We start from the raw sequence: 26,242 nt of genomic DNA, 5'->3' as shown, positions 1-26,242 counted from the left end.
CAAAAAGATATAAATATTAATTCAGCAAATTACCACACAGCATCTGATAATTCACTGTGTACTTCTGAAGGAATTAGAAAAGAGTAAAATGCTAACGGTACAACGATCCAATTGACTGAAAGCGAGATGACTACTTCTAGGTCAGAGAACTATACATGAAATGAGATCAGTTCTCCTAATTATAATTGATAATTACGGACTGCAAGTGACTTGTTTCACATATGACTCAAAATCCAATCAAGTCACTAGTTAAAATAGCTAATTCAGTAATAAAATTTAAAGAAAAATGTCCTCTTACAAGTAAAATTTGAATGAACAAAAACATGAAAAAAATCCAATCCTAAACAGTTTCAAGTATTTCTCTAAGAATATCTTAAAACAACAATGCTTAATAGACTGAGACTTACTATTATTTGTTTTCCAAATAATTTTTAGCATCATAGAATAAAAACATCTTGGCAGAGAGTTCTTTGAAAAACAAATCTGCAAAATTACATTTGGAAATATTTAACTGACACAATGAAGGAAGACTCTCAGCCTTTAGAACAGGTTATTTCATAATTTTTCAGTAAATTGGCCAAAATTCTATAAACTCCAAGTACATAGCAAGAAAGCTGTGTAGAGGAAATTCTAGACTAGAGTTCTTGGTGAGAACATGGTACTGATAAGACTTTGCAAGAGATTAATTTTTATCAAGTCGATAAACTTCATTCTACTTTGTAAGCTGTAGGCCATATCCCTGAGCTGGGCCAACTGTCTCATGAATAGATACTGTTGATGAAAAGGGACCTGCAAGTGTGTGAGAGCAACAATCAATTACTATGGGAAGAAAGCCAAGTTAAAGTACATGCCAGTGATCTTCAGTTGTGAAGGTGAACAACATTGTACTGGAAAAACACTTCAGTCTGAATGTGGGATCTGGGTACTTGTCCTAATTCTACTACTAATTGAATGTTTGACCTTTAATAAATTATTTAACCTTTCTGGAATACAGCTTTGCTTTTTCTAAAAGAATGAGTTGAACAAGATAAGTCACTTTTTTCAGAAAAGTCACTGCTTAAACAAAAGCACATGGTTCCAGTAACAAAAAAGATCTGAATGGACCTACTATAGTTGTCCACTAATCAAAGTTTCCCCCCAAGAATATTTATTTCAAAAATCCTTCCAGGATTATAGCAAACTGGATGAGCAGCCAAGAAAATGCTGCTAAAAAAGATTTTACCTAATTAATAACTGATTTTAAACAAAAAAAGTTTTCATGTAGGCGTAAGAAATGGAAGCTGCATTTCTGTCAAGCCTCTGGCAACTGTCCTTCCCATGATAGGTTTCAGACATACCAATTTTTAATAATTTAACTGAAACAAACCAAAACTAAAAATTTAAATACAAATATATAATAAATATAGACATGGTATCTGTAGGATATACAGGTGACTGACACCTGAGTATTTGGTCTTAAAGGCCAGGGACCCTACTGTGTTTTGCTCTACATAGCTAAAGAATAAATAAATATACATGCCTTTTCCAGTGTTGAATACTGTCTAAGCATATCTTAAAGTTTCAGATATCATAGAAACAGAAGGTACCCTCCATTATGAAGCACTTCACCAACAGCTACTCTGGTAAGATACCATGATATTCATTGCAGGATACAAAGTTGAACCTATTTCAAAGGTTCAACTCAAGTACAACTGATTTACAACTAGGGGTGGGAGAGGCAGATATTGCCTAGGTATTAAATTGCTTCAAATCAGACATAGTTAAAATGAACATCGTTTTCTAGAATTTTACTTTCTGTCATTTCTAATTGTTACTGAAAATCCTAAATGATCCAGCTACAATTATATAACTATTCTGTTTTGAGGTTTAGCACATTCATCTTCCTGAGATATTTGCCAAATATTTATAGGACATGAGAGTATTCTGTGTAACTCTTATTAACAATTTTAAATATTTTGTTGCATTAAACTACAATTTCTCTTGTCATCAGAGACTTAAAAATAATCTAATAATAAAGCTTAATCATAAGTCACCATTTAAATATCAAACAAGTATGCGTAGTCAAAAACTGAAAATCTGAAATAACAAACTCTCCCAACCTCCCACAAAATATGACAAAGATTCAGAACCTACACGTTGGTGACTTCATTCTTAGAATTTCTGGGAAAAAAAAGTATTTTATGCTCTACAGTTGAGTATATGTTAAAAGGAAAACCCACAAAGATAAGACCATAATTTAATGCCACATTTTTTTCATAAAGTATCTAGTTTCAGTGAAGATTTCAAATGACTAACATCTGGATGACTACACTCACAAATCAGTAATTATTCATTACCACTGTGGCATTTTCACAATATACACTGATTTGAAATATCTGGGTTAAAATTGTTCTTTTTGTGCTAATGGAAAATATGGTAACTGTGAAATCAGAAGAACAGATAACTTACTGAGGATAGTCGTGTAATAAGCCAAATAAAAATATACATTGAAGACAATTAGGAACTGAAGTCCCACAAAGGCACCCTTCTTTCTATTATATCAAGTCCACACTGGGCTGCCTCACTGTCAGAGCTCCCCATGTTCTCGTCCAACCTATTTATACAATACATGAAGCACTTCCCATTACTGAAGGCAGTTCCATCGCTTCTTAATGAAATGACATACTAATTCCTGCCTCCACGCCTTTACTCAGGAGTTCCCATTAGTATAAAGGTCTTTCTCTTTTCCCCACTAACCCAAATCCAAGATACCATAGTACAAATCAATTCCTACTTCTTCAGTGAAGCCTCCCCAATAATTACAGGCTCAATTGAGATCTCTCAGATTCCAGTTATCATATAGTTACCACTCTCATACATAATATTAAATTTATTTCTTCAACTACACTGCAGAATACCTGGAAATAGTATCCATATCTTATAGTTCCTTTATATTACCCACATGGCCTAGTTCATTGCTGGGCAAACAGAAACCCAAATATTGTAATTGGTTTATTATTTTATTCTTAAATGTTTAGGGTATTTAGGGGAACTTAACTTTAACTCTTAATGTAATAATGAGTTATGAGATGCACTACCAGTCATTAAAATGCCAAGTTTCTAAATGATTAAAGCAAAACAAAACAAAATTACACTCTAATATACTGTCTTGAATGGAAGAAAAAAAACAGTATCAGGAACTGAGTACTTAAGTGTTTCAAAAGTGAATATCACATAGAATGAGAAGACTGAAAAGTGTCACTCTGAAGTACCTACTAACTACCATAATCAAATGAACAAATATAATGAGTCCCACAAGTATACAAACAGCTACATTGGTGTATCATGCTTATGTAAATTAACTTCACTGTATCAACTGTTAAATTCACTGTATCAAAAGCCACAAACCATATTCTCTTAACCCATCTATTTGTCTTGAAAATGAAATGTGGTTGGTCACAAAGAGAACAGAGCCAAAGAACTCTGATGGATCTCTTCAAATTCACCTATCAACCTTGCTAAAAACAAGAGAACAAATGACTTGCTGGTAACATCACATGATTACAGTTAAGACTGTGCCATGCCATATCTTAAAGGCCATGACAAGGGATAACAATAAATTTTATGAATTATGTTAACAGAGTAGGGACTATTCTATCTTACTTCAGAAAATCAGGAGAGAAACAAACTCTCCCTTTTACCAGTCATCTCTAAAGCCCAAATTAAGTCAATTTTTTAAAAAGCTATTAATAAGAAGAATTCCTTTAGATACAGAAGTCATTCGATCTAATAAATGTCATATGGGACCTTAAAACCTCACAGTTCTGAAGCCTTCAAGGGTAGCAGTACAAAACCTGAAGTAGTCTGGCATCACTTACAAGGAACCTAATGTTTTCCCCAGAAACAAAAACATGACAGACCAAAAGGGAAAGTAGCTCTCCTTGAACAAATGCTTTTTCACAGAAAATATACACGTATGTCTGTGAAACATTAATAATCAGCATTCTCAAATATTAAGTATTTTATTAACATATAGCACAGTTTGTGTGTGTGTGTGTTTGCGCATGTGTATCAGTCAAAATAAGTAACTGCCAAAAGTAGAGAGTGGCTTTATCCCTCATGCTCTCACTAATTACCATTTCCAAAAATGTTTTTTGAATCAATTTACTTTCAGAATGTATAATTGGAATTTGTACCGTGGTGTTGGACTTCCCAGCACCATAATTTCAGAGCATATTTTTTTTCTTTTTCTTTGTGCATTTATATTCCATATGAATGTTTGGTAACTACCCTGTTAAATAAAATGCTTCCAAGTTATAAGTAGGTATAATACTCCACCATCCTTATAAAGCTCAATATTACAAGGCATCCATCCAATTAAAATTTTTTTAGATTATGATAAGGACTTTTTTTCCCCATAGAAATTTCCAAGAATAATAAGTACTCTCTGTTATTCAAAAATTCCCTCCCTACCCACCCAACACCTGAAGGCATGAGTTATTCACAAATTCTCAAAGGCTATAAACGAACCTACCTGCTATAGGGATCCCTCCCAGACCTGTGTTGTGCTGTGGCGGGAGATTCAAGTCCAAGAAATTACTATTTGAGGTGGGGTTTGCTGTGTGGTTCAAGTGCATGATGCTATTGCGTGGAAAGGCCATCCAAGGATAGCGGGCTGCCTGGCCTGGAAAACTGAATGAATTATAAACTGCTCGGTGCTGCTGAAATTGAGGGAACCTCTGTGGCAAGACTGAAAAGGTACTATTGAGAGAGTTGGCATTTGTCGGTGCAGCAGGATGCAGGAATCCAGAGCCCGGACCTTTGGCGGTTGTAGTGTGTGAAGAGGAGTTCTGAAGAGATGTGGGCGAAAGGGAAGGCTGGTCTTGGACTGACAGTTCCTTTTCAATCAGGTCTGCTAAGGCTTTTCGAGTGACATCAAAGGGATCAAAACCCAAGTCATCCTCTGGTTGTTTAGAAGAACCAAAGCCAAATGCTGCTTGCCAGTCTGTAGAGGATGATACTGGGATTGTTTCTGTTGGGAAGACAATTAGTGATAAATTTAAAATACATAGCTCACTTGTATACCTAACTGGTGTCCATACCAGTGAAAGTTAAACACATCGTATTACAAGATAAAGGCAAATATATCCAAAATCTGTATGATTTCTTAGCATATTAAATTATAATATTATAAAGAACCTAGATGTCCATCAACAGATGAATGGATAAAGAAGATATGGTATATGTATATATACATACAATGGATATAGAAGCTGTGATTGATACACACACACACACAGACACACACTATTCAGTCATCAAAAAGAATGAAATCTTGCCATTTGCAACAACGTGGATGGAACTAGAGTGTATTATGCTGAGGGAAATAAGTTAATCAGAGAAAGACAATTATCATACGATCTCCCTGATATGAGGAATTTGAGAGGCAGAGTGGGGGGTTTGGGGGGTAGGGAAGGAAAAAATGAAACAAGATGGGATCGGGAGGGAGACAAACCAAAAGAGACTCTTAATTTCACAAAACAAACTGAGGGTTGCCAGGGGTAGAGGGGTAGGGTATGGACGTTGGGGAGGGTATGTGATATGCTGAGTGCTGTGAAGTATGTAAGCCTGATGATTCACAGGCCTGTACCCCTGGGGCAAATATACTATATGTTAATAAAAAAATTTTTTTTCAAGATTATAATATTATAAAAGGTCTCATATACTTCTAACAATGATTTCATCTTAAGTTACCAAGTTCAAAAAACTGAATTATATAGACTGATTTTGGTAATCAAAAAAACAAAGTACTTGAAACCCAAATTATACCTTAAGCTATTCATAAACAAAACCTGGGAAAAGTCAGTTCAGTGAAATAAGGTAATAAATATGATGTGACAGACTTCAATTAATAAAGTTTATTTTTAAAAATGCATTTATCGGGGCGCCTGGGTGGCTCAGTGGGTTAAAGCCTCTGCCTTCGGCTCAGGTCATGATCCCAGGGTCCTGGGATCGAGCCCCGCATCGGGCTCTCTGCTCCTCGGGGAGCCTGCTTCCTCATCTCTCTCTGCCTGCCTCTCTGCCTGCCTCTCTGCCTGCCTCTCTGCCTGGTTGTGATTTCTCTCTGTCAAATAAATAAAATTTAAAAAAATATTAAAAAAAGAAATAAAAAATAAAAAATGCATTTATCAAAGACAAAGTCTAAGTAATTTTGAATATATGCTTTATATAATGCTAGGGAAAAAATGTTAACAATGAAAAAAACCTACTTAAAACTTTATGTATTTTTTAAAATTGTCTGCTCCACTGATAATAGGTGCTATATTTTCAATGTTAATTTTATGCCATCCTTCGTAGCAATTAGAAAATTTACAATGAATAAAAATAAAAATGGCTCAAAAATGCCAAAATATAATTTTCAATATTAACAAACCTCTTCGTCAGCTGGAGAAAAAAAAAACACCTTAAATTTAACTATCTAAACACAAATACAATAAAAAATGTAAGCCCTTAAAAATTCTTAGAGGAATAAGCATTTTATTATCAGAGAAATTATCTATCCTTTGCTTTCTGGAGAAAACCGTTAACACGGTAAGTTCTAGGTCATTTAACTACTTATCCAACCATCTTACTCCATGTAGTTTAAATGTTTACAACTTATGAAAAACAGAGTGGGTGCTTAAAGTGGTAAAAACACATCAAGCAAGTTCTCATTTCAGCCTGAGTAAAAATATTAACATGCAGTAGTACTGCTGTATACCTGATGTGAAGAGACTCTGTGGCTCTGGTGCTGTAGGCCAGTCACTGGATGTCTGTGGGGAGCTGGGGAAAGGAGGAAGCCCACTTGGGATTGGGTTGGGATGGCGAAAGTTATCTGAGAATAACGACTGTGACTCAGTTACTGCCCCTTCAAAAGGAGACCGTGCACTGTGATTGGATGAACTGATGGGGATGACTGGATTGGATTTTGATAAACCAGGTGGTGGTGAAGGCGTATCACTGTTAGATATCTAAATAGGAAAAGAAAAGAATCATCAATAGAAGTTTATACACTTTAATAAGCTGCCATTAAAAAAGCTTGGAACAAACGGCATTAGAAAAGTGGTCTTCAAACTGGGGTGCTTAAAGACTTTTTTATGAGTACATGAACTTGCAAAAAATCCATCAATTACAAATGTACTCTTTTCTAAAATTGACTCCTCCTTGAGAAGACTAAGCCAATCTCCTCTCCTTTCAGAACCTATCTTCTCACTTTACAAAGAAAAGACTATTACTGCTCACTCTTTGGGATCTAACTATAGTAATCTGACCAGAGTGAAAACTTCCTGAGAGCATCAAATATATTATTAGAAATACTCAGGTTGGTGATTAGAGTGACTAATGACTAGACTGTTTTGCAAACTAAATGATTCCCAATACTTGAGTTTGTTTTTTTCTTAAGATTTTATTTATTTATTTGACATAGAGAGAGTACAAGCAAGGGGAGCAGCAGGCAGAAGGAGAAGCAGGCTCCCCACCAAGCAGGGAGCCCAGGACTCTGGGATCATGACTTGAGCCGAAGGCAGGCGCTCAACCAACTAAGCCACTCAGGTGCCTAATACTTAAGTTTTAAACAAAATGGAAAGAAGATCTTATCATGTTATTTCTAAACACATCATTAAAAATAATTTTTGTGGGGCGCCTGGGTGGCTCAATCGTTAAGTGTCTGCCTTCAGCTCAGGTCATGATCTCAGAGGGTCCTAGGATTGAGCCCCACATCGGGCTGCTTGCTCAGCGGGAAGCCTACTTCTCCCTCTCTCACTCCCCCTGCTTGTGTTCCCTCTCTCACTGTCTTTCTCTCTCTGACAAATAAATAAATCAAATCTTAAAATAAATAAATAATTTTTATGATGATTCTTCATATGATTCTTAGGTATTTAATTCAGAAGTTCAAAAATTTGATATGATAATACTCTTTCTTCCATCCACTTACATGAACAAGACACTCAGCACTGACATTTACAAAAATGAAAACACGACTAACATTGTTGAAACTTGTTTCCTGGTACCAACAGGTAATATTCACCCATGGATATATGAAAACCAATTTTATTTATTTATATATTTTTTAAAGATTTTATTTATTGAGAAAGAGTGCACATGCACAAGGAGGGTGGGGCAGAGGGAGAGGGAGAAGCAGACTTCCCACTGAGCAGAAGCCCAATGCAGAGCTTGATCCCAGGACTCTGGGATCATGAGTTAAGCTGAAGGCGGATGCTTAACCAACTGAGCCACCTAGGTGCCCCATGAAAACCAATTAATTGTAACAGAGACCTATCCATCTCATTAAAAAATGAATTTCCAATACAATTTTAGTGTTTGTGTTTAATGATTTATTTTATCAAAATCTCTATTTAAGTTGCTTTGATCAAATCAAAACTATGAATAAAAATTCAGAAGAAAGTAAGTTGGAGGATGCCTAGGTGGTACAGTCAGTTAAGTGTCTGACTCCATTTCCACTCAGATCATGATCTCAGTGTCCAGAGACTGAGCCCCCTAATGGGCTCTGTACTCAGGGGGAGTCTGCTTAAGTTTCTCCCTCTCTCAAATAAGTAAATACATCTTTTTTGTTTGTTTTTTGTGTGTGTGGGTTTTTTTTTTTTTTTTTAGATTTTATTTATTTATTTGACAGACAGAGATCACAAGTAGGCAGAAATGCAGGCATTGGTGGTGGGGGGAGCAGGTACCCTGCCAAGCAGAGAGCCTGATGCCCGCTCGATCCCAGGACTCTGAGATCATGACCCGAGCTGAAGGCAGAGGCCAAACCCACTGAGCCACCCAAGCACCCCAGTAAATACATCTTTTAAAAAAGTTTTTAAAAAGAAAGAAAATTGGCATTTAAAGCCTAGTGTCAGAAAAAAATACTGTTTCCACTTGAAAATTCATGTCTATTTTTGAGAGAGGTATATGCCTGTCAAGAATAAACTATATTGCTGGGCCACTTCAGTGGCTCGGTTGGTTAAGTGTCTGCCTTCGGCTCAGGTCATGACTCAGGGTCCTGGGATTGAGCCCTGCATCAGGCTCTATGCTCAGCATGGAGTCTGCTTCTCCCTCTGCCCCTCCTCCTTGCTCATGCCCTCTCTCTCATGAGCATGCCCTCTCTCTCCTCCTGAGCACCTCTCTCTCTCTCCTTCTTTCAAATAAATAAATAAAATCTTAAAAAAAAAATAAACTATACTGTATTTAAATTCTCTAACAGCAGAAGTAGAATGAGTAGAATGAGTTCAAGAAGAACACGGAATGATGTAACATTTGATTGTTTAAAAAAAGTATAAATTCTTGAGGCGCCTGGGTGGCTCAGTGGTTGAGCCTCTGCCTTTGGCTCAGGTCATGATCTCAGAGCCCTGGGATCGAGCCCCACATCCGGCTCCCTGCTCAGCAGGGGAGCCTGCTTCCCTGCCTCTCTCTCTGCCTGCCTCTCTGCCTACTTGTGATCCCTCTCTCTCTCTGTCAAGTAAATAAATAAAAATCTAAAAAAAAAAAAAAAGTATAAATTCTTAAAATGACAGAGCAACAAAATATTTGATATTTGAATCTCTTACTTATTAAAAAGCAATGTAGTGCTTTTATTTAAAAATACCAATATCTACAGTACCCTGAAAATTACATCCTTTACAATGATTCTTAAGTTAATATGAAAAAATCTTTAATGTTAACCTAAAATATACAAAGGACATATTGATTTTCAAATTCTTTCATGGAACCTATAAGCAAAAATTTTGAAAAAGCAGTGTATTTTAGATCTCTACGTTCCTCACAAACACTGTGGGGAACTGGCCATTCCTTATGGAACAGATTAGAACTACTTTTTTCTGTACCAATGCAGCAAGGTATACAGGAACTTATGCAGTGGAAAAACTAGCACCTAGACAAGATGATACAAAGCAATATACAAAGTTCAGGACCTCACTCAATGTGGATCAGTATCAATATGGATACAACTTTGAACTATTTGGTTTATTATTTCAAAGCCCATAGTCATTTGGGGGAAAGAGAAAACTGCTGGAGGCAAGGACACTGTGAGAAACAGAAAATTAAAGCTGACAAGAAGCAAAAAGGGGAGCATATAAGAGAAACAACTCTTGAAATCAAGAATGAAGAAGGCATGCTAGTCTGAGACGATTTTGGAGTAGGGTCAAAAAGATTAATAGTATCAGTAGATTCTTAGGACACTAATATATTGCCACACAGTACAATAAAACATGTGGTCATAAGGATAATTCTGAGTCATCAAGAAAGGGTTAATTAAATTATACCCTAACAGTATATTCTGTGGAAGAAAGGAGGACTAATTATAACAGACTTTAAAATATCCACTAACAGTATTTTTAAATTGTTTCCGTATTTAAAGTATTTTCCACCACCCAGAAAATTTACTTGCATAGAATGCCATTTCAGGGAATGGAAGATAAATGAAGCAACACAGAATCAAAATCTTACCTGTTGGGAGTTATCACCATTCCCTATACTGAGAGAATCTGAAGGTTTGTCAATGGGGCTGTAAAAAGAAAACACATCAGAGAAAATCAGAGTAAAGTCACTCTCGCAAAATAAAAACAAACTTCCCCAAAGCCAGAAAAAGACATTTTATTATCATAACACTGATGTAAAGATATTAGCTGAGATGTTGAGGATACAAAGAAATATAAGATCAAATCCCTACCCTTGAGCAATGTACATTCTAATTAGATTCTCCAAAAACAATGGGTCAAATAATAACTTACAAAGAAAAAAAAGGTACTGCTTAAAATGAGTATTATTGTATAGGTCAAAAATTTAATTCATTGTTCAGTTTTGTGCACATGATAAATTCCCCATTAAAATTCCTGAAATACTACTCACGTATTTTTTCCAGGTGTTTAACAGAGGGCATAAAAGTCACTCAAATGTTCTCTACAAGTTCTTAAGAGCAATAAATTTCCTTTACTTAGAACCTAGAATATCCCACTTAGAACCCTAGAGAGGCCTATGTGTACGTATGAATGCACACATACAAAACGAAAACTTTTGTGTAAACTATTCACTCTCAAACAAAGACATAGAACTTGATTTCTATATAGGGAAAATGTAGTACAACAGTAGAGTAACACAGAATTGCTGACTTAGAAACAAAACAAGATCTTTACAAGCATTACAACAGTGACCTAGCAAGGCATTTCCATAACTAACTGTATTTAACCTAGCACATGAATAAAAGATAAGTATCAGTACCCAGATACTAATATTTAGAGAATTACAGCAAAATGAAGTAAGAAATGAAAATTTCTACAAATTATTTTATGGTTGTAAATACATACAAAGTTACCCTGACACCCAGACACCTTACTGGTACCACATTTAATTGCTCTAGAAAAATTTAACAAGGATTAGTATCCGATCAGAATACCCAGTCTATCTTCAGCATAAACATTACCAGATGCTCGTGACTCTTGACAAGTTTAGAATTCACTAAATAGCACCTTTAGTCAGTATTTTCACAAAATAGCAATAAATCAATTCACTTTATGGTCAAATGGGTATTACAAATGATTTTAAGATAGAGCTTAGAGCCCACTACGTTTGGAGATATTTAGGGCAATGAGACAGGTGCACACCAACAAGTATCAACCGGCGCTGATTACTGAATGAATTGTTTAAACCATAAATGTCATAGGTCTTTAAAAGAAAGAGAAGCCACCATAAGTGGGGCAATTAAGAAACGTTTCCTAGGGGAGTTCAAATTTATGTAGGTCCTTAAAAAGATTTACACATTAGCCGAGGGAAGGGGAAAAGGAGAAAAGAACATTAAAGGTAGGAATAGCAAGTATATCACGCATCAAAAGGCCACAGATGTGTTTGCGGGAAAAGTTAAGTAACTAGTTAAGTAATTAGGGATGATTCTGACAACAGTGGGAGATAAAGATAGACAAAAGGTAGACACCAGAGGCCAAGAGAAATTGTTGAGCACAGAAATGACATGAACAAAGCAGTTTTAGAAAAATTAATTTGGTGGTGGCAGGAAGAATAGACTGGAAGAGAATACAGATGATATAAGAGGAATTTCTAATATTTTCTGAAAATTTTTATTGTGGTAAAGCAGACTTAACCTAAAATTACTGGCTTAACCACTTGTAAGTGCACAGCTCAGCAGCATTAAATACATTCCACCTGTTGTATAACCACCACCACCATCTATCCCCATTATCTCTTTTCATCTTATAAAACTGAAATATATATACCACTATACCACTAAACTCCCCATTTTCTCCCCCCTCCCAGTCATTATAATTTTGACTCCTCTAAATACTTCTCATAAGTGGAATCCTAGAGTATTTCTTTTCCTTTCTTTTTAAAGCTGAATAATATTACTCTGTATTTATACCACATTTTGCTTATCCATGCATCTGGCCACGGACACTTAGACTGCTTCCGTGTTTAAGCTACTGTGAGCTAAGACATAAGTGCACAAATTATCTCTTCAAGGTACTGCTTTTAATTCTTTTTACTGTATGCCCAGAAGTGGAATTGATGGATCATATGGTAATTCTAATTTTGAGGAACCACCATACTGTTTTCCACAGTGGCTGTACCATTTTTCATGCCCATCCATAGAGCATAAGGGTTCCAATTTTTTCCACATCCCTTCCAACTCTCATTGTTTTCTGCTTTTTTTACTTTTGTTTTCCTCTTTTTAATGTTTCAAGTTTTTATTTATGTTCTAGTTAGTTAACATATAGTATAGTATTAGTTTCAGGAGAATTTAGTGATTATTTTTTCTGCTTTTTTGATAGTAGCCACACTAATGAGTGTAAGGAGGTATCTCACTGTAGTTTTGATTTGAATTTCCCAAATGATTAGTGATATTCAGCATCTTTTCATGTGCTCAATCACCATCTACCATTGCAGAAATGTTTATTAAAGTCCTTCGCCTATTTTTTAATTAGGGTATTTTTGTTATTGTTTTTGAGCTTTAGGAGTTCTCTATATATTATGGTTATTAACCCTTTCTCAGATATATGATTTGCAAGTATTTGCTCCCATTCTGTGAGTTGCCTTTTTACTATGGACAGTGTCTTTTGAGTCACAAAATTTTAAAATTTTCATTAAGTCCAATTTGTCTATTTTTTCTTTTGTTACCTGTGCCTTTGGTGTCCTAGCCAAGAAATCACTGCCAAATCCAATGTTGTCAAGCTTTAGTCATGTGTTTTCTTTTAATGGTTTTGTTGTGTGAAAGAATTTCAATCTAATACAGAATCAGAGAATATAAGATGGAGAATCTCACATATGTGCCCCCAGGATATTAAATCTAAGGACTAAGAGACTGAGTCCTCCAAAATGTCTGATTTACAGAAAGTGGACAGTGAAATTTTCTTGGGTGGGAGGATGGTAAGAGTTTGTCCCATATTGACCTTGGGAAGTTTTGCAAGAGGTATTAATGGAACATAGCTCAAATTGGGTTGATCTCGCATAACGGGATGACTCGAGCTTTGTTTGTGTGACTGGGAGGATTTTGTTTGCTCAGGAAATTTTTCAAGGCTAGTTTCCTGGTTTTGATTGTCTTGTTTTTGACTTCATTCCCTGCTCATAAATACAACCTACCAAAAACCTTCAGTGAATTCCCCTATGGCATGAGACAGTTTGCCTGTTCCAAATTGTAGTTCCTCTGCTATTCCTGAACAAACTTTTCTTCTTGAGCTTGCCTAGCTTTCTAACTTTATTTATAGTCAATAATTATTTTAGGTCTTACATTTAGGGCATTGATCCATTTTGAATTTGTGAATATGGTGTTAAGGGTCCAACTTCATTCTTTTGCATGTAGATATCCAGTTTTCCCAGTATCATTTGTTGAAAAGCCTTTTCTTTCCCTCAGAGGGGAAAGGGTCTTGGTACCCTTGTCAAAAATCATTTGACCCTATATGTGATGGTTTATTTTGGGGTTCTCTTTTCTGTCCTACTGGGCTATATATTTGTCTTCATGCCAATCCCATGTTGTTTATGTTATTGCAGATTTGCAGTTATGTTTTGAAATTAGGAACTGTGGGCTCTCTGGTTCTATTATTTCAAGATTATTTTGGCTATCTGGGGTCCTTTGAGATTCAATACGAATTTTAGGATGGGTTTTTCTATCTGCAAAAAAAAACCCACAAACAAACAAAAACCATCACTGGGGCAGCTGGGTAGCATCGTTGATTAAGCAGCTAACTCTTGGTTTCGGCTCAGGTCATGATCTGAGGGTGGTGGGACCAAGCCCCGTGTTAGGCTCTGTGCTCAGTACAGAGTCTGCTTGAGATTCTTTGCCTCTCCCCTTCTGCTTACTCTCTCTCTCTCTTTAAAATAAGCTTTAAGAAAAAATTACTGGGATTTTGATATGGAATGCACTGAATGGGTAGACAGCTTTGGGCAAAAGCAATATTTTAATATTGTCTTCCAATCCATGAATGTAGGATGTGTTTTCACTTATTTATGTATCTTTCAGCAATGGTCTGTATTTTCTTTGTATAAGTCTTTAACTTCCTTGCTTACGAATTCCTACATATTTTATTTTTCTTGACACTACTATGAATAGAATTGTTTTTGTAACTTCAACTAGTCATTGTTCACATTTAGAAATACAAATGATTTCTGTGTTGACTCTGTATCCTGTACTGAATTCATTTATTAGTTCTAACCATTTGTTTATTTTGTGTGTGGAATCCCTAGGACCTTCTAGATATTAATACCATATTTTCTATAAAAAGAGATAATATTATTATCCTTTTTCTATTTAGATGTCTTTCTTTTTCTTGGCTAATTGCTATGGCTTGAACATTCAATAAGGTGTTGAACAGAAGTGGTAAAAGCCTTTGCCTTGTTCCTCATGGAAAAGCTTTCAGTCGTTCACCACCGAGTATGATATTCACTGTTGAGTTCTTCATAAACAGCTTTTATTATGTTGAGGTAGTTTCCCTCCTAGAGTAATTGTTTTTGTCATGAAATGGTTTGGTGTTAAATTTTGTCAAATGCTTTTTCTGCAATTGAGGTATTTTTTTTTTAATCTTACATTCTTTTGATAGGACACATCAAAGTGCTCTAGTTTTTGTTAAACCATCCTTGCATTCCAGGAATGTATCCCCTACTTTATCACGGTTTCTAATTATTTAAATGTGCTGGATTCTGTATGATACCATTTTGCTGAGGATGTTTGCATCAATGTAAAGAAGGGGTATTGGTCTGTTGCGTTCTCACAGTATCTTCAGCATTGATACCAGAGTTAGGCTGGCCTTATAGAATGAGTTAGGAAATGTTCCCTCCTCAATTTTTTGGAGAAGTTTGAGAAAGACTATAATTAGTTCCTCTTTAAATGTTTGGTAGAATTCACACTTTCTTTGTTGGAAAATTTTTGATCAGTGATTTGGTAACCTTACTAATTATATATCTATTCATATTCTTAAAATTTCTTCATAATACAGTTTTGGTAGGTTTTGTTTCTAGGGATTTGTCTATTTCATCTAGGTTATCCAGTGTGTTCACATACAAATGTTCACAGTACTCTCTTATAATTCTTTTTATTTCTATAGAATCTGAAGTAATGTCCCTACTTTCATTTCTGGTTTTAATAATTTTAGCCTTTTCTGTGGTTTTTCATAGTCTACATGACACACTAACGGTTTGTCAATTTTGTTGATCTTCTCAAAGAACCAACTTTTAGTTTCACTGTTTTACTCTACTGTTTTTCTATTCACTATTGCATCTTTCTCTGCTTTAATCTTTACTTCTTTCCTTCTGCAACCTTTGGGTCTAGTTTGTTCTATTTTTTTTTTTTTTCTATTTCCTTAAATTGTAAAGCAAGTTTGTTGACTTTGGCTCTTTGTTTTTTAATATAAGCACTTATAGTTATAAATTTCCCCCTTTGCATTCTCTTAGCTATTTCCCATAAGTTTTGATGTTTTGTTTTCATTTTCATTCATTTCTAAGTATTTCCCAATTTCCCTTGTGATTTTTTCTTTAACCCATTAGTTGTTTAAAAGTATTAATTCCCACAATTTTTTGAATTTTCCAGATTTCCTTTTGATAATGATTTCTAACTTTATCCCACTCAGTATGGTATCTAGATTTTTAAATCTACTGAGACTTAATTTGTGGCCTAACATATAATCTTATCCTGGAAAATTTCTATGTAAATGGAGAATGATGTGTATTCTGCAGTTGGGGAGAGTGTTATGTATGTCTGTCAGATTCAGCTAGGTTATTATATTGTTTAAATTCTCTCCTTACTAGAGCACCTGGGTGGCTTAGTTGGTTAAGTGTTCACGTTTGGCTCAGATCATGATCCCAGAGTCCCAGGATCAACCCCCCATGTCAGGCTCCCTGCTCAGCGGGGAGTCTGCTTCTTCCTCTCCCCCAGTTTGTGTGTTCATTCTCTCTCAGCCAAATAAGTTAATAAAAAAATTTTTTTAAATAAATTATCTCCTTACTGATCTTCTGTCTGGTTATTATAGCCATTATTATGAATAGGGTATTGAAGTCTTCAATTATTATTGTATAATATATAATATTATGTATAATATATATAATATATATTATACATATATATTTTATATATATTATATATGTATGTATATTATATACCTATAATATATATTATACATAATATATATTAATATATATATTATGTATAATATATAATATTGTATATATTTCTCCCTTCAATATCATTAGGTTTTGCTTCATATATTTTGATGATCTGTCATTGGGTGCATAAAGGTTTAAAATTGTTTTATCTTCTTGCTGTATTAATATACAAAGTCCTTTGTCTCTCTTGATTTAAAGTCCATTTTGTTTGATAGTAGAACCCCCAATCTCTTTTGTGTACTATTTTCATGGATTATCTTTACTCATCTATTCACTTTCAACTGTTTGTGTCTCTAAGTCTAATGTGAGTCTCCAGTAGACTGCGTATAGTTGGATCATGTATTTTTATCCATTCTACCAATCTGTCTTTTGATTAGAGTTGAATCCATTTATATTTAAAGTAATTACTGATAAGAAAGCAGTGATTATGCCCTTTATGCCATTTGTTTTCCACATGCCTTATAGCTTTCCCCCCTTCAAATTCCTACATTACTGGCTTTTTCAATCTTTAGCTGACATTTTTCTAGTGAAATGTTCAAATTCCTTTTTCATCTCCTTTTGTGTATATCTTAGAGCTACCTTCTTTGTTATCATGGGAGCTATATTTAACATCCTAAAGTTAACAACACTCAAAATTTATATCAACTTGATTTCAGTAACATACAAAAACTACTCCTTTACAGCTCAATCCCAACTCCTTTTAACTTTTACACTAATATACTGAACCTTCAATGTACTGGTCTCTTAAATCACATAGGTAACAAAAAGTATAGCTACAAATCATTGTTACAATCACACTAGTTTTTATATTTGCCCATTTATTTACCTTTACTTGTGTCCTTTCATTTCCCCTTGCAGGACTCCCTTGAGCATTTCTTACAGGGCAGGTCTAGAGATCAGGAACTCCCTCAGTTTTTGTTAATCTGGGAATGTCTTAATTTCTCCCTCACTCTAAGGAAAGTTTTGCTGGATAGAGAATTCTTGGTTGATAGTTTTTGTCTCTTAGTACTCTGAATATATTGGCCATTGCCTTCTGGCCTCCAAAGCTTCTCATGAGAAATATACAATAATCTTATTGAAGATTTGTCTACATGATGATTCACATCTGCTGTTGCTTTCGAGATTCTCCTTGTCTTTGGCTTTTTAATGAAATTTTGGTTTGACTTTGATTTTATTTTAGATTATGAAATTTTGACTGGATTTTGGTTTGGTAACAGTTTGTATCAATGTTTGTCTGAGTTCATTTTAATTAGAGTTCCTTAAGGTTGTCCCGTGTTTATATTCATTTCTTTCATTGAATTTGGAAAGTTTTCAGCCATTTTTTCTTCCCCCCAAATATTCTCTCTGCATCTTTCTCTCTCTTCTCCTTCTGGGACTCTGACAATGTATATACTGGTCTGCTTGATGGTGTCCCACAAGTTCCTTAGGCTCTGTTTGCTTTTCTTCAGTCTTTTGTGTTTCTCAAACTCACTGTAATATCTCCATTGTCTTTTCTTCAAATTCACAGATGTTGCTACCTAATCAAATCTGCCTTTGAATCCTCTAGTGAATTTTTCATTTAAATTACTGTACTTTTCAGATCCAGAAATTCTTTTTGCTTTCCTACTTTTTTTATTGACATTTCACTTTTGTTCATACTTTTTTTTTTCTTACTTTCTCCACATCTTTTAGTTCCTTAGGAATCTTTAAAAGAGTTGTTTTAAAAGTCTTTGTCTACTATATCTGCTACTGGATTTTTTTCAGGGACAGTTTCTGTTGATCATTCTTTTCTTTTGAATGAGCCACACTTTTGTTTCTTTTATATGCATAACAGTGATTTCTTATTGAACACTGGCCCTTTGAGTCTAGTAACACAGTACCTCTAGAAATCAGATTCTCTCTCTTCTGTTAGCTTTTTTTGTTATTTGTTTACTTTTTTGCAGGCTGTCTCCGTACGAAAGGTCAGTCCTAGATATAAATTTGAAGTCTTCTCAAGGTCTTTTCTGAGCCTTTCTCTGGCCATGCACAAATCCTACATATTTTCCCATGAGCAATTGTTTTTGAATCTCCTAGTCTTTAATATCTAGCAACCAAAAGGAGAAAAAGGAAAAACTGAAAGGGAAAAAGAGGTTAAGGACACTAGTCCTTTAAATCCCCAGGGTATCATTTCAGCCAGAAGGGGAAGGACCCACAACAATGGTTGCCTGCTCTTTGTCTGCACCTCTGTGATCAGAAGCAGTAATCAGCAATTACAGCAAAGATTCTCAATACATGAAAGGGCTGTTTTTGCCCACCCTGGCTCCTGCTAGCTATATGCAAGCCACTCCAGGAGCATGTGCACAGCTCCCTAACCCGTGGCTGGGGGTAGAGGATAGATAGCTGCTTTGGCCTAAGAGCTAATATTGACCAAAATTAACCCAAGTCTTTCCATGGAATTTGCAAGCCTTCGACAGATTTCAGAATTCCAAAATAACTGTATCACTCAGATTCTGCCAGTGCAACTGTTGTCCAGGTGGGGAGACAGATTCCTGATGCTACCTACTCTACCATCTTCCCCAAACTTAAGACTTAAAGGTGAGAGGAAACAGAAACAATGGAAACAAAAGGACAAAAGAAAGACATTGCAAAAGGAGACCTGCAGTGTCTCTATCTCAGTTCAGGTTCTCAGCCACCACCATTAAAGAGCACTAAGTAATAATTTTCAATACAGGTAAGGTTAGTCTTTCTAATGTCAGTGGCAATATATGAAAATATTGCACTCAGAATAAACCTTGATAATGTTTCTGGATTACAACTAATTAGAACAATTTATATCATCTAGTCCACCATGCTAACTGAGGTTTCATAAGTACTGATTCATAACTACATTTGATGGTTTACTCAGGAAAGTTTTACCAAAGATGCTTAAAAATTTCTAGATCAGTATCATCAAACCAAAGACAGCTGCTAAAAAACCAGGATTGGGCAAGGTATCAGTAAGCTTATGCTCCATTCAGTTTGAATACATTCTTTGATTTAAATTACCTACTCAAGGAATAATAAATGAAAAGCTTTAAGAATAAAAATATAACTAGAAATTGTTTTTATTTCCTCCGTGGGTTGTAAAAAGTCAATTATAGTTAAACCTGCCACTGTAAATGCAACTTTATCAGTGCAAAAGAAAATACAGATGAGAGAATCCCTGCAAATACACATATAATCTCAACAGGAAAAATATATATTTACAAATTCTAATTCCAATAAACATGAACTCCTTGGGCCTCTAATGGCTGGACAGGTAACACTTTCCCAAGGTTACCACTAACAGGTCAGACTAACAACTTCCCTAGTACTGGATGTGGACTTCCTTCTTCATCAAGCTCTGTATCTGCTCAAGCTATAGTTGTATTAAATATTTGTTGTTTTAAATTCAATATCCACCAACCCACTGTCACACCACAAAGGTTAAGAAAGGAAAATAAACTTTAATAAATACCACATTTAATAAGGAACAAAGACACCTACTTCATGAAATGGACTAGTCTCTGGTAAAGAACTGCCAAGTCCTCATATCAGATGAAAGAAGATTGGGTACACTAAGATAAACTGCACAGGGCTTTTTTATTTAAAAATAAGCAAACACTTTAAAAAAAATAAGCAAACAAAAAATCTACAGGTTTTCTTTTTCTTTTCTTTTCTAGGTCAGCACAAAGTTTATTAGCCTCTTCTGTTCAGAAATGCCTCCTCCTGAACAAGTCTGGTCCTCTAACATAACCAAGAAACACCAAAATGCACAAGGGCCCCAGTTTCATTTGCATCTCAAGTTACACTAGAAGCATATCACAGAGCAACAGTAGTTGTCTCCTGGGGTTCCCTGGGAATGGCTCTAGAATAGGCTCCAGCTTCCGTTCTGGTCCCAGGATCGGCTCTGGCACTCTTTGATCCACCACGCCTTGTATGGGCTCCAACTCCAGTGCTGCCCCAGATCCAGTACTGCCTCAAGCAGTAGCTCTAACTTCAGGCCTAGGTCTGGCCCTTATGCCATCCTAGGCTCCAGCTCTAATGAATCCAATTCTGGCTCCTGCTAACGCTCCAGCAGCTGTTACAGGTCATCCACCTGTCTACAGACAGCCCAAAGAGCCTATGTTTCAGGTATTTCCTCTGTTCCTCGAGATTAACTTTCTCCTGGTGGTTGTACCCAAAAGCCTGACTCCAGGAAATTCAGGGGTCAAGGAAGTACAGTATATTCTCAGGTATGTTCTCCCTCAGTAAGCATTTGATAGTGCTGGATGAGTTCAGTCAGCAGAAGTGACTGCAGTACCTCCCTGCTCTTGGGAGGCACAGAGTAGATCACCTAATCACTGTCTTGACGGTCCACCCTGGAGCAGGTAACGTCCCCTTCCAATGATTCGCTGAAATGTAGTAGAATGGCTCCAGAAATGGATCTTCTTCAGCAGCTGGTACTCCTGACTCTAGCTCACAAAGCCCATGATATGGCCATCACTCCACAGATTCCTCAGGTGGTCATATACCAGGCCCAGAATTTTGTGCAACCAGTCCAGAATGGTGGCTTGCATAAGCGGGGGGGGGGGGGGGGGGGGGGGCACGCTTGCCTACTTAGTGAAGTCAGCCCAGGACAATATAGTTCTGTCCAAACAGCTTGTACCTCAGCATGCTCAGCTGCTCCAGGTCAAGGTCTCAGCCAACACAGGACAAGAACTGCCAACTAAGAACAGGGCCCAGCAAGCTCCAGGAGGGCTTTGGGCGGGGGGCTAGAAAAGAACTACTGATTCTGAGGGCTTATGCTGAGCAGACTGAACCAGAGAACATACGCCAAAGCAACTGAGTAGCTTCATGTTAAAAATAATCACACAAAGGCTATCTGCTTTCAGCTCCTGCTTCAGACCCTGGTAGATGTATCCACCATGACACTGATAATGTGCAATTCCTCTGAAGCCCCTAATGCTGCCCTTTCAAGAACCAAACAGAGTCAAGTAGCCAAAATTATGCATTAAACCCTGGCTCTGCCCCTTCTCATGGGTCAAAGTTTTCTTGTTTGAAGTCAGAATGTTGAACTTCTGGAGACCCTGTAACTGAGGAGGGGATTCCTATCCATGAGGACTTCTGTAGTCAGGGACCCACTGCCTTCCTGAAATCTCGCCAGCAGCCTTGTAGGACAGTAGACTTCCTCCCGCTCTTGAAGATGAAGAGCTGGTGCAAAGTTTGGGGGGTGCAAGGTTGGGTTTCTACCACAACAGCTTTGTGATCAGACACTTAAAGCAACTCTGTGAATAGGACGTTCCACAGGTTCACCTCTTTGGTTAGAGTCATCCTGATAGCTAAGCAAGTAACTCAGACCCTTCAGCTCTGCCAGCAGCTGATACAGATGAAAAACAACAACTTTCCTCCAGGCGTAAACACTTCTGCAACTGTTGCATCTCTGGTACAGGTGGGCTCCAATGCAGGCATTTCACTGCTGGACTTAACCATGCCTCCACCTCTGGCAGAAGCTTGATTAGGATAGGTAATTGGCTTAGCAGTATTAGCAGTAGCTTTAAAGGTATCCAGCACCTCCTTTTTCCTTTCGTCCAATTCACATGGTTTCCTCCAGAAGCTGCTAATGTCTGGTCTGATGGGGGTCTAAAGATGACATTCTCACTGGGGCTGGGTCTTCTCCTGGAAGTAGAAGACATCCTTGTGGTCTTTCAGTTGGCTGATGGATTTCACCAGCTTCTCCGTTTTAGCCCTTAATTCCAGGTTGACGGATTTCACCAGCTTCTCCAATTTAGCCCTTAATTCCAGGTTCCAGGATTCAGTCTCCTGCTGCTGGCTCTCCACAGGTTCTTTGAGGTCTGCCTCTCCTTGCTCCGATTGAGCCCTCTGAGCCTGAATCAGAATTAAATAGATTAAACATCATCTCAGCCAACTGGGTAGGGCCCTGCGGAAAGGCCTGACTGTCCCAATAGAATTTTCACAAGTTCTGCTGTGGCAACAAGCACTCAGGGTCCTGGCTGCAGCAGGCACACTCAGAGTTAGTTCATTTGGTCCAAGAACTGAAGGAATGGCATGTTAGCCTTGGAATCATCGTTGCCCAGTAATAATGCTGAGAGAAAGAGAAATCAGAACACCTAAAGTCTTTAAATACCACACAACCGACTGAAAAGTACTGGACTCAAGTGGGACTAAGCAGTTCTAAAAGGTAGGTGGGTCTCATAACACAAGATATTTCCAGTAGGCAATGCTGTGTGTGTAAATGTCTGTCAACAAAATTTGTAAACATGTAACATCTTCATATACAGAGTCTTGCTGAGTTTTTTTTTTTTTAAGTTCTAGTCCTAAATAGTTCTGAAATCTATGGTGAGATTATAGATTTCTCAGGAGTAAATATTTTTCAACTAACCCTAAAATTGGAATCCAGTGCTATGGGGCATAATATGTAAATATGTACATTTATTTTTTTGAAATATAAAAATATACAGTGCATATCCAGAATCTGTCTCTCAAGATGCTGATTTATTTAGTCTAAATGGCAACATCTGGTATCTGATGAGTACTACACTAGTGGAAGTGAAGAGGAGTACTGTAATCGGATTGTAGAGTGGAAGGAATTATTAATATCAACTTCAAAAGGTTTTACAAAGAAACCACGCTCTACAGCTTTCTGCAAGCAGGCAGTGTAACGCAGCTACACCTCTGTTTGGATCCTGAAATGCTAGTTTCTAAGTCGCCCCAAAGACAGTGCTCAAATGTGACTTCCTTTCTACTTCTTTGTAGCGATGCCACCAAATTCCTGAAAACAGTCTCTTGGCGGCTTTCTAAAATTTGCAGCATAAGATAAGTTGTTACATAGGAGAAGAATCAAAGAAAAGACCATTTTCCAGACTGGGAGTGGGACAGAAAAAATACTGAGAAGGTATAGTTCTCCTGTTCATCACATTGAAAAGACAAAGTCTCCATGATTGTGCTAATTATGGTTGCATTTCAGAAATAAGGTATAATTTATGTCAAGTCATGGACATTTCCAAATTTCACTGTCATGTTACTGTATATACAAATACATATGCACACTGCTCCTATATTAAATACTCCATATTCATTTAGAAGAGTTCATTTTAATTATTTATGCTTGCTCGTCTTCAACAACTGAGATCAACATTTGCTACTGCAAAGGACAAATTTAAATTACAGACAGGTAGCTTGCCTTTACAGAGTTTATTTGATACAGGCTTTAAATATACATTAACATTTCAAGTATTACTTTACTACTAAAATATGGCCACCTCTTACATAATGTGGCACAATGAGTTGCTAGCATGGTAAGAAAAAAAAAAAAACTATAATCATCTGGGCTGATTATAGTTTGGGAAATATGATTTTAACTGAAACTTTCTCAATAGCTCCAGGATGTACTGAACATGAGTGAAAATAAATGTTTTGATTAATAGTAATTAAAAAATCCAATTATTCTTAATATTAAAGTTGAAAGATAAACAACCACCATCCTAAACATGTAGGCTGTGGCCGGCTTTCAAAAGCAGCAAGTAAAACTGTCTCCATCTCTTCTTTTTCATTTTGCACTTCAGTAATAAAGGTTGATCTTTTAAAAGATACTATATACTTAAGTAGAATTTAAACACACAATTGCTCACTTAACTATCCATCCCCCCCACTCATTATGCCCCACCCTCTGGGAAAAAAAGTACCAGAGCTCTCTAACTTTTTTGAAAATATTCTACGAAGGTGGACCAAGACACCAGAACTCGCTCACTAGTTTTTCAGTATGTATGTGCACATGTGCAGTAACTTTGTATTTCCAAATACAGAATGGGAATAAAATTTCTTAAGAGAAATAAGAAAAAAAGACTCAGAAAAATCTCATAGCTCACTAATTTTAATATATACACCCAATTTTAGTAAATCTTACTAATTCATCTACTTAGTTTACTAATAAGTAGCCCTGAGTTTCATGCAAAAACAAAAAAAGTATGAAACTGCAAATCATTTATCTATTATAAAAGGGGAAATGCCTTTCTGGGGATCCATTTTACAAAAAAAAAAAAAAAGTAGGCCACCTCTCATGGCTCCTGTCCATGGTTTGAGAATCACTACTAAAAATCATCTCTATCTCTAAGTACCAGCACACACTGGTATAATTTATAATTATTATTAGGTCATGAGTTCTCTCATGTACACACACACACACACACACACACACACACACAAAACAATCTGATAAAATTTCAGAGAGTTCACAGATGTTCTAAAACCTATTTGTGATTTAACAAGACCTACCCAAGACTATTTTCAACAAGTCTCTGGAACATACTTTTTCTAAATCATACTGGACTACATGATGTCAGGGTAGGAGAACAAGATTAATGTGGTGACCACTCCCATTCTGCTGAATAAATAAAGCGCGATGACTATGCTTGCAGTCTATCAAAGCTTATACTTGATTTTCAATATACAGCCATGTTTTTAAAAAGACATGCATTTTTCTTTTAATGTGATTAAAAACTAACAAATTCCTATAGTCATGTTCCTTTCTTTAGCTTTTCCTCTACTGCCACCAAACCGAGGTGTAGGAAAGCTTTTGCTTAAAATACCATTAATTCCTTGGATGTATAGTATATCTGATTTATCCTGAAGATAATAAGCCTTTCAGACCTGAGTTCTTCAAGGTCAAACTACATATTAGTTGTGACATAGTCTTCGTTAAGTCAGTCAGTTTGATTCGTGTTAGAGTTTTGATTCAGGTTAAAGTCTCTTAAGAATTTTACCTCCTCTAGACTGAGCAGTGGCAGAGTGGGAGAATGAGCCTGGGCGTAAAAGTGACAGCAACTTTGGTCAGAATCTGGTCTATCACTTATTTGTGTAGGGTACTGGTGAATTATTTAAACTCTCTGAGACTTGCCAGTTTCAGTTTTCCTTGCCAGTAGTAAGGTAACAATGATATCTACCACGCAGGACAACTGAAACTGAAGGCACCCAAAAGACACCAACCTCTTCACACCTAAGTCTGAAGACAAACATCCCTAATCTTTCAATTGTGGCTTGCCTAAGCCACAATATCAAGTCATAACCACTTACCTTGAGGGATCTATAGACCCAATAATTTGCTTCCCAAGTTCTTACGTAGGCCTACTCACTGTCCCTGGGCACAATAGCCCATCTAGCTGCTATTCCCTTCACAGTTCTTAATTGGGACACAAATAGTGTCTCAACAGAAATTAAGGTATTTCAAAGCCCCAAACTTACAACAGCCAGTCCCTAAGCATCACTACTGCATGGGTTCCTTATTTCCCATTCTCTCATTTGTATTCGTCATTTCAAAGTAACTGATTCATATAGAAAAGTAGCACATCTATACTCCATCTGACTGATAAACTCTGGAATGCATCATAATGAAGGGTGGTGAGAACAAATGACATATACCCTTTTATTATTTATTGTTCATTTAAGCGAAACAGGAGTAAGACACACTACAGGAACCTCACATATGAGAGCCTCGCTTACATATGAACCCATGTCGGGATTCAGTGAGGATTCAGTAGCTGTGATACTGTTAATATTTGTACTCTGGCTTAATCAGAAATAAGAGGAAACTACATTTTAGGTTTAGTGTCAATTCATAAGGTTCTACATTTTGTTTTCCTGCGATTCCTGCAAAACTGCT

General features: G+C 36.5%; 1 protein-coding gene and 1 pseudogene across 6 annotated transcripts in view; both read right to left on the bottom strand.

The window, feature by feature from the left end:
- Positions 1-26,242, bottom strand: part of CNOT4 (CCR4-NOT transcription complex subunit 4) — a 141,450-nt gene that overhangs the window by 27,980 nt on the left and 87,228 nt on the right. For all 6 annotated transcript variants that reach the window (XM_046020276.1, XM_046020278.1, XM_046020277.1 and 3 more), the window contains exons 8-10: positions 10,459-10,516; positions 6,740-6,989; positions 4,514-5,011 (exon numbers count right to left, since the gene is read on the bottom strand). In XM_046020276.1, coding sequence (XP_045876232.1) covers positions 4,514-5,011; positions 6,740-6,989; positions 10,459-10,516 — 806 coding nt within the window. The remainder of the gene's footprint in view (positions 1-4,513; positions 5,012-6,739; positions 6,990-10,458; positions 10,517-26,242) is intronic.
- On the bottom strand, positions 20,453-26,094 carry LOC123952089 (annotated as a pseudogene).

This window comes from Meles meles, chromosome 10, assembly GCF_922984935.1.
Source record: "Meles meles chromosome 10, mMelMel3.1 paternal haplotype, whole genome shotgun sequence".
NCBI lineage: Eukaryota > Metazoa > Chordata > Mammalia > Carnivora > Mustelidae > Meles > Meles meles.
This window is presented reverse-complemented; position numbering and strand designations above follow the sequence as displayed.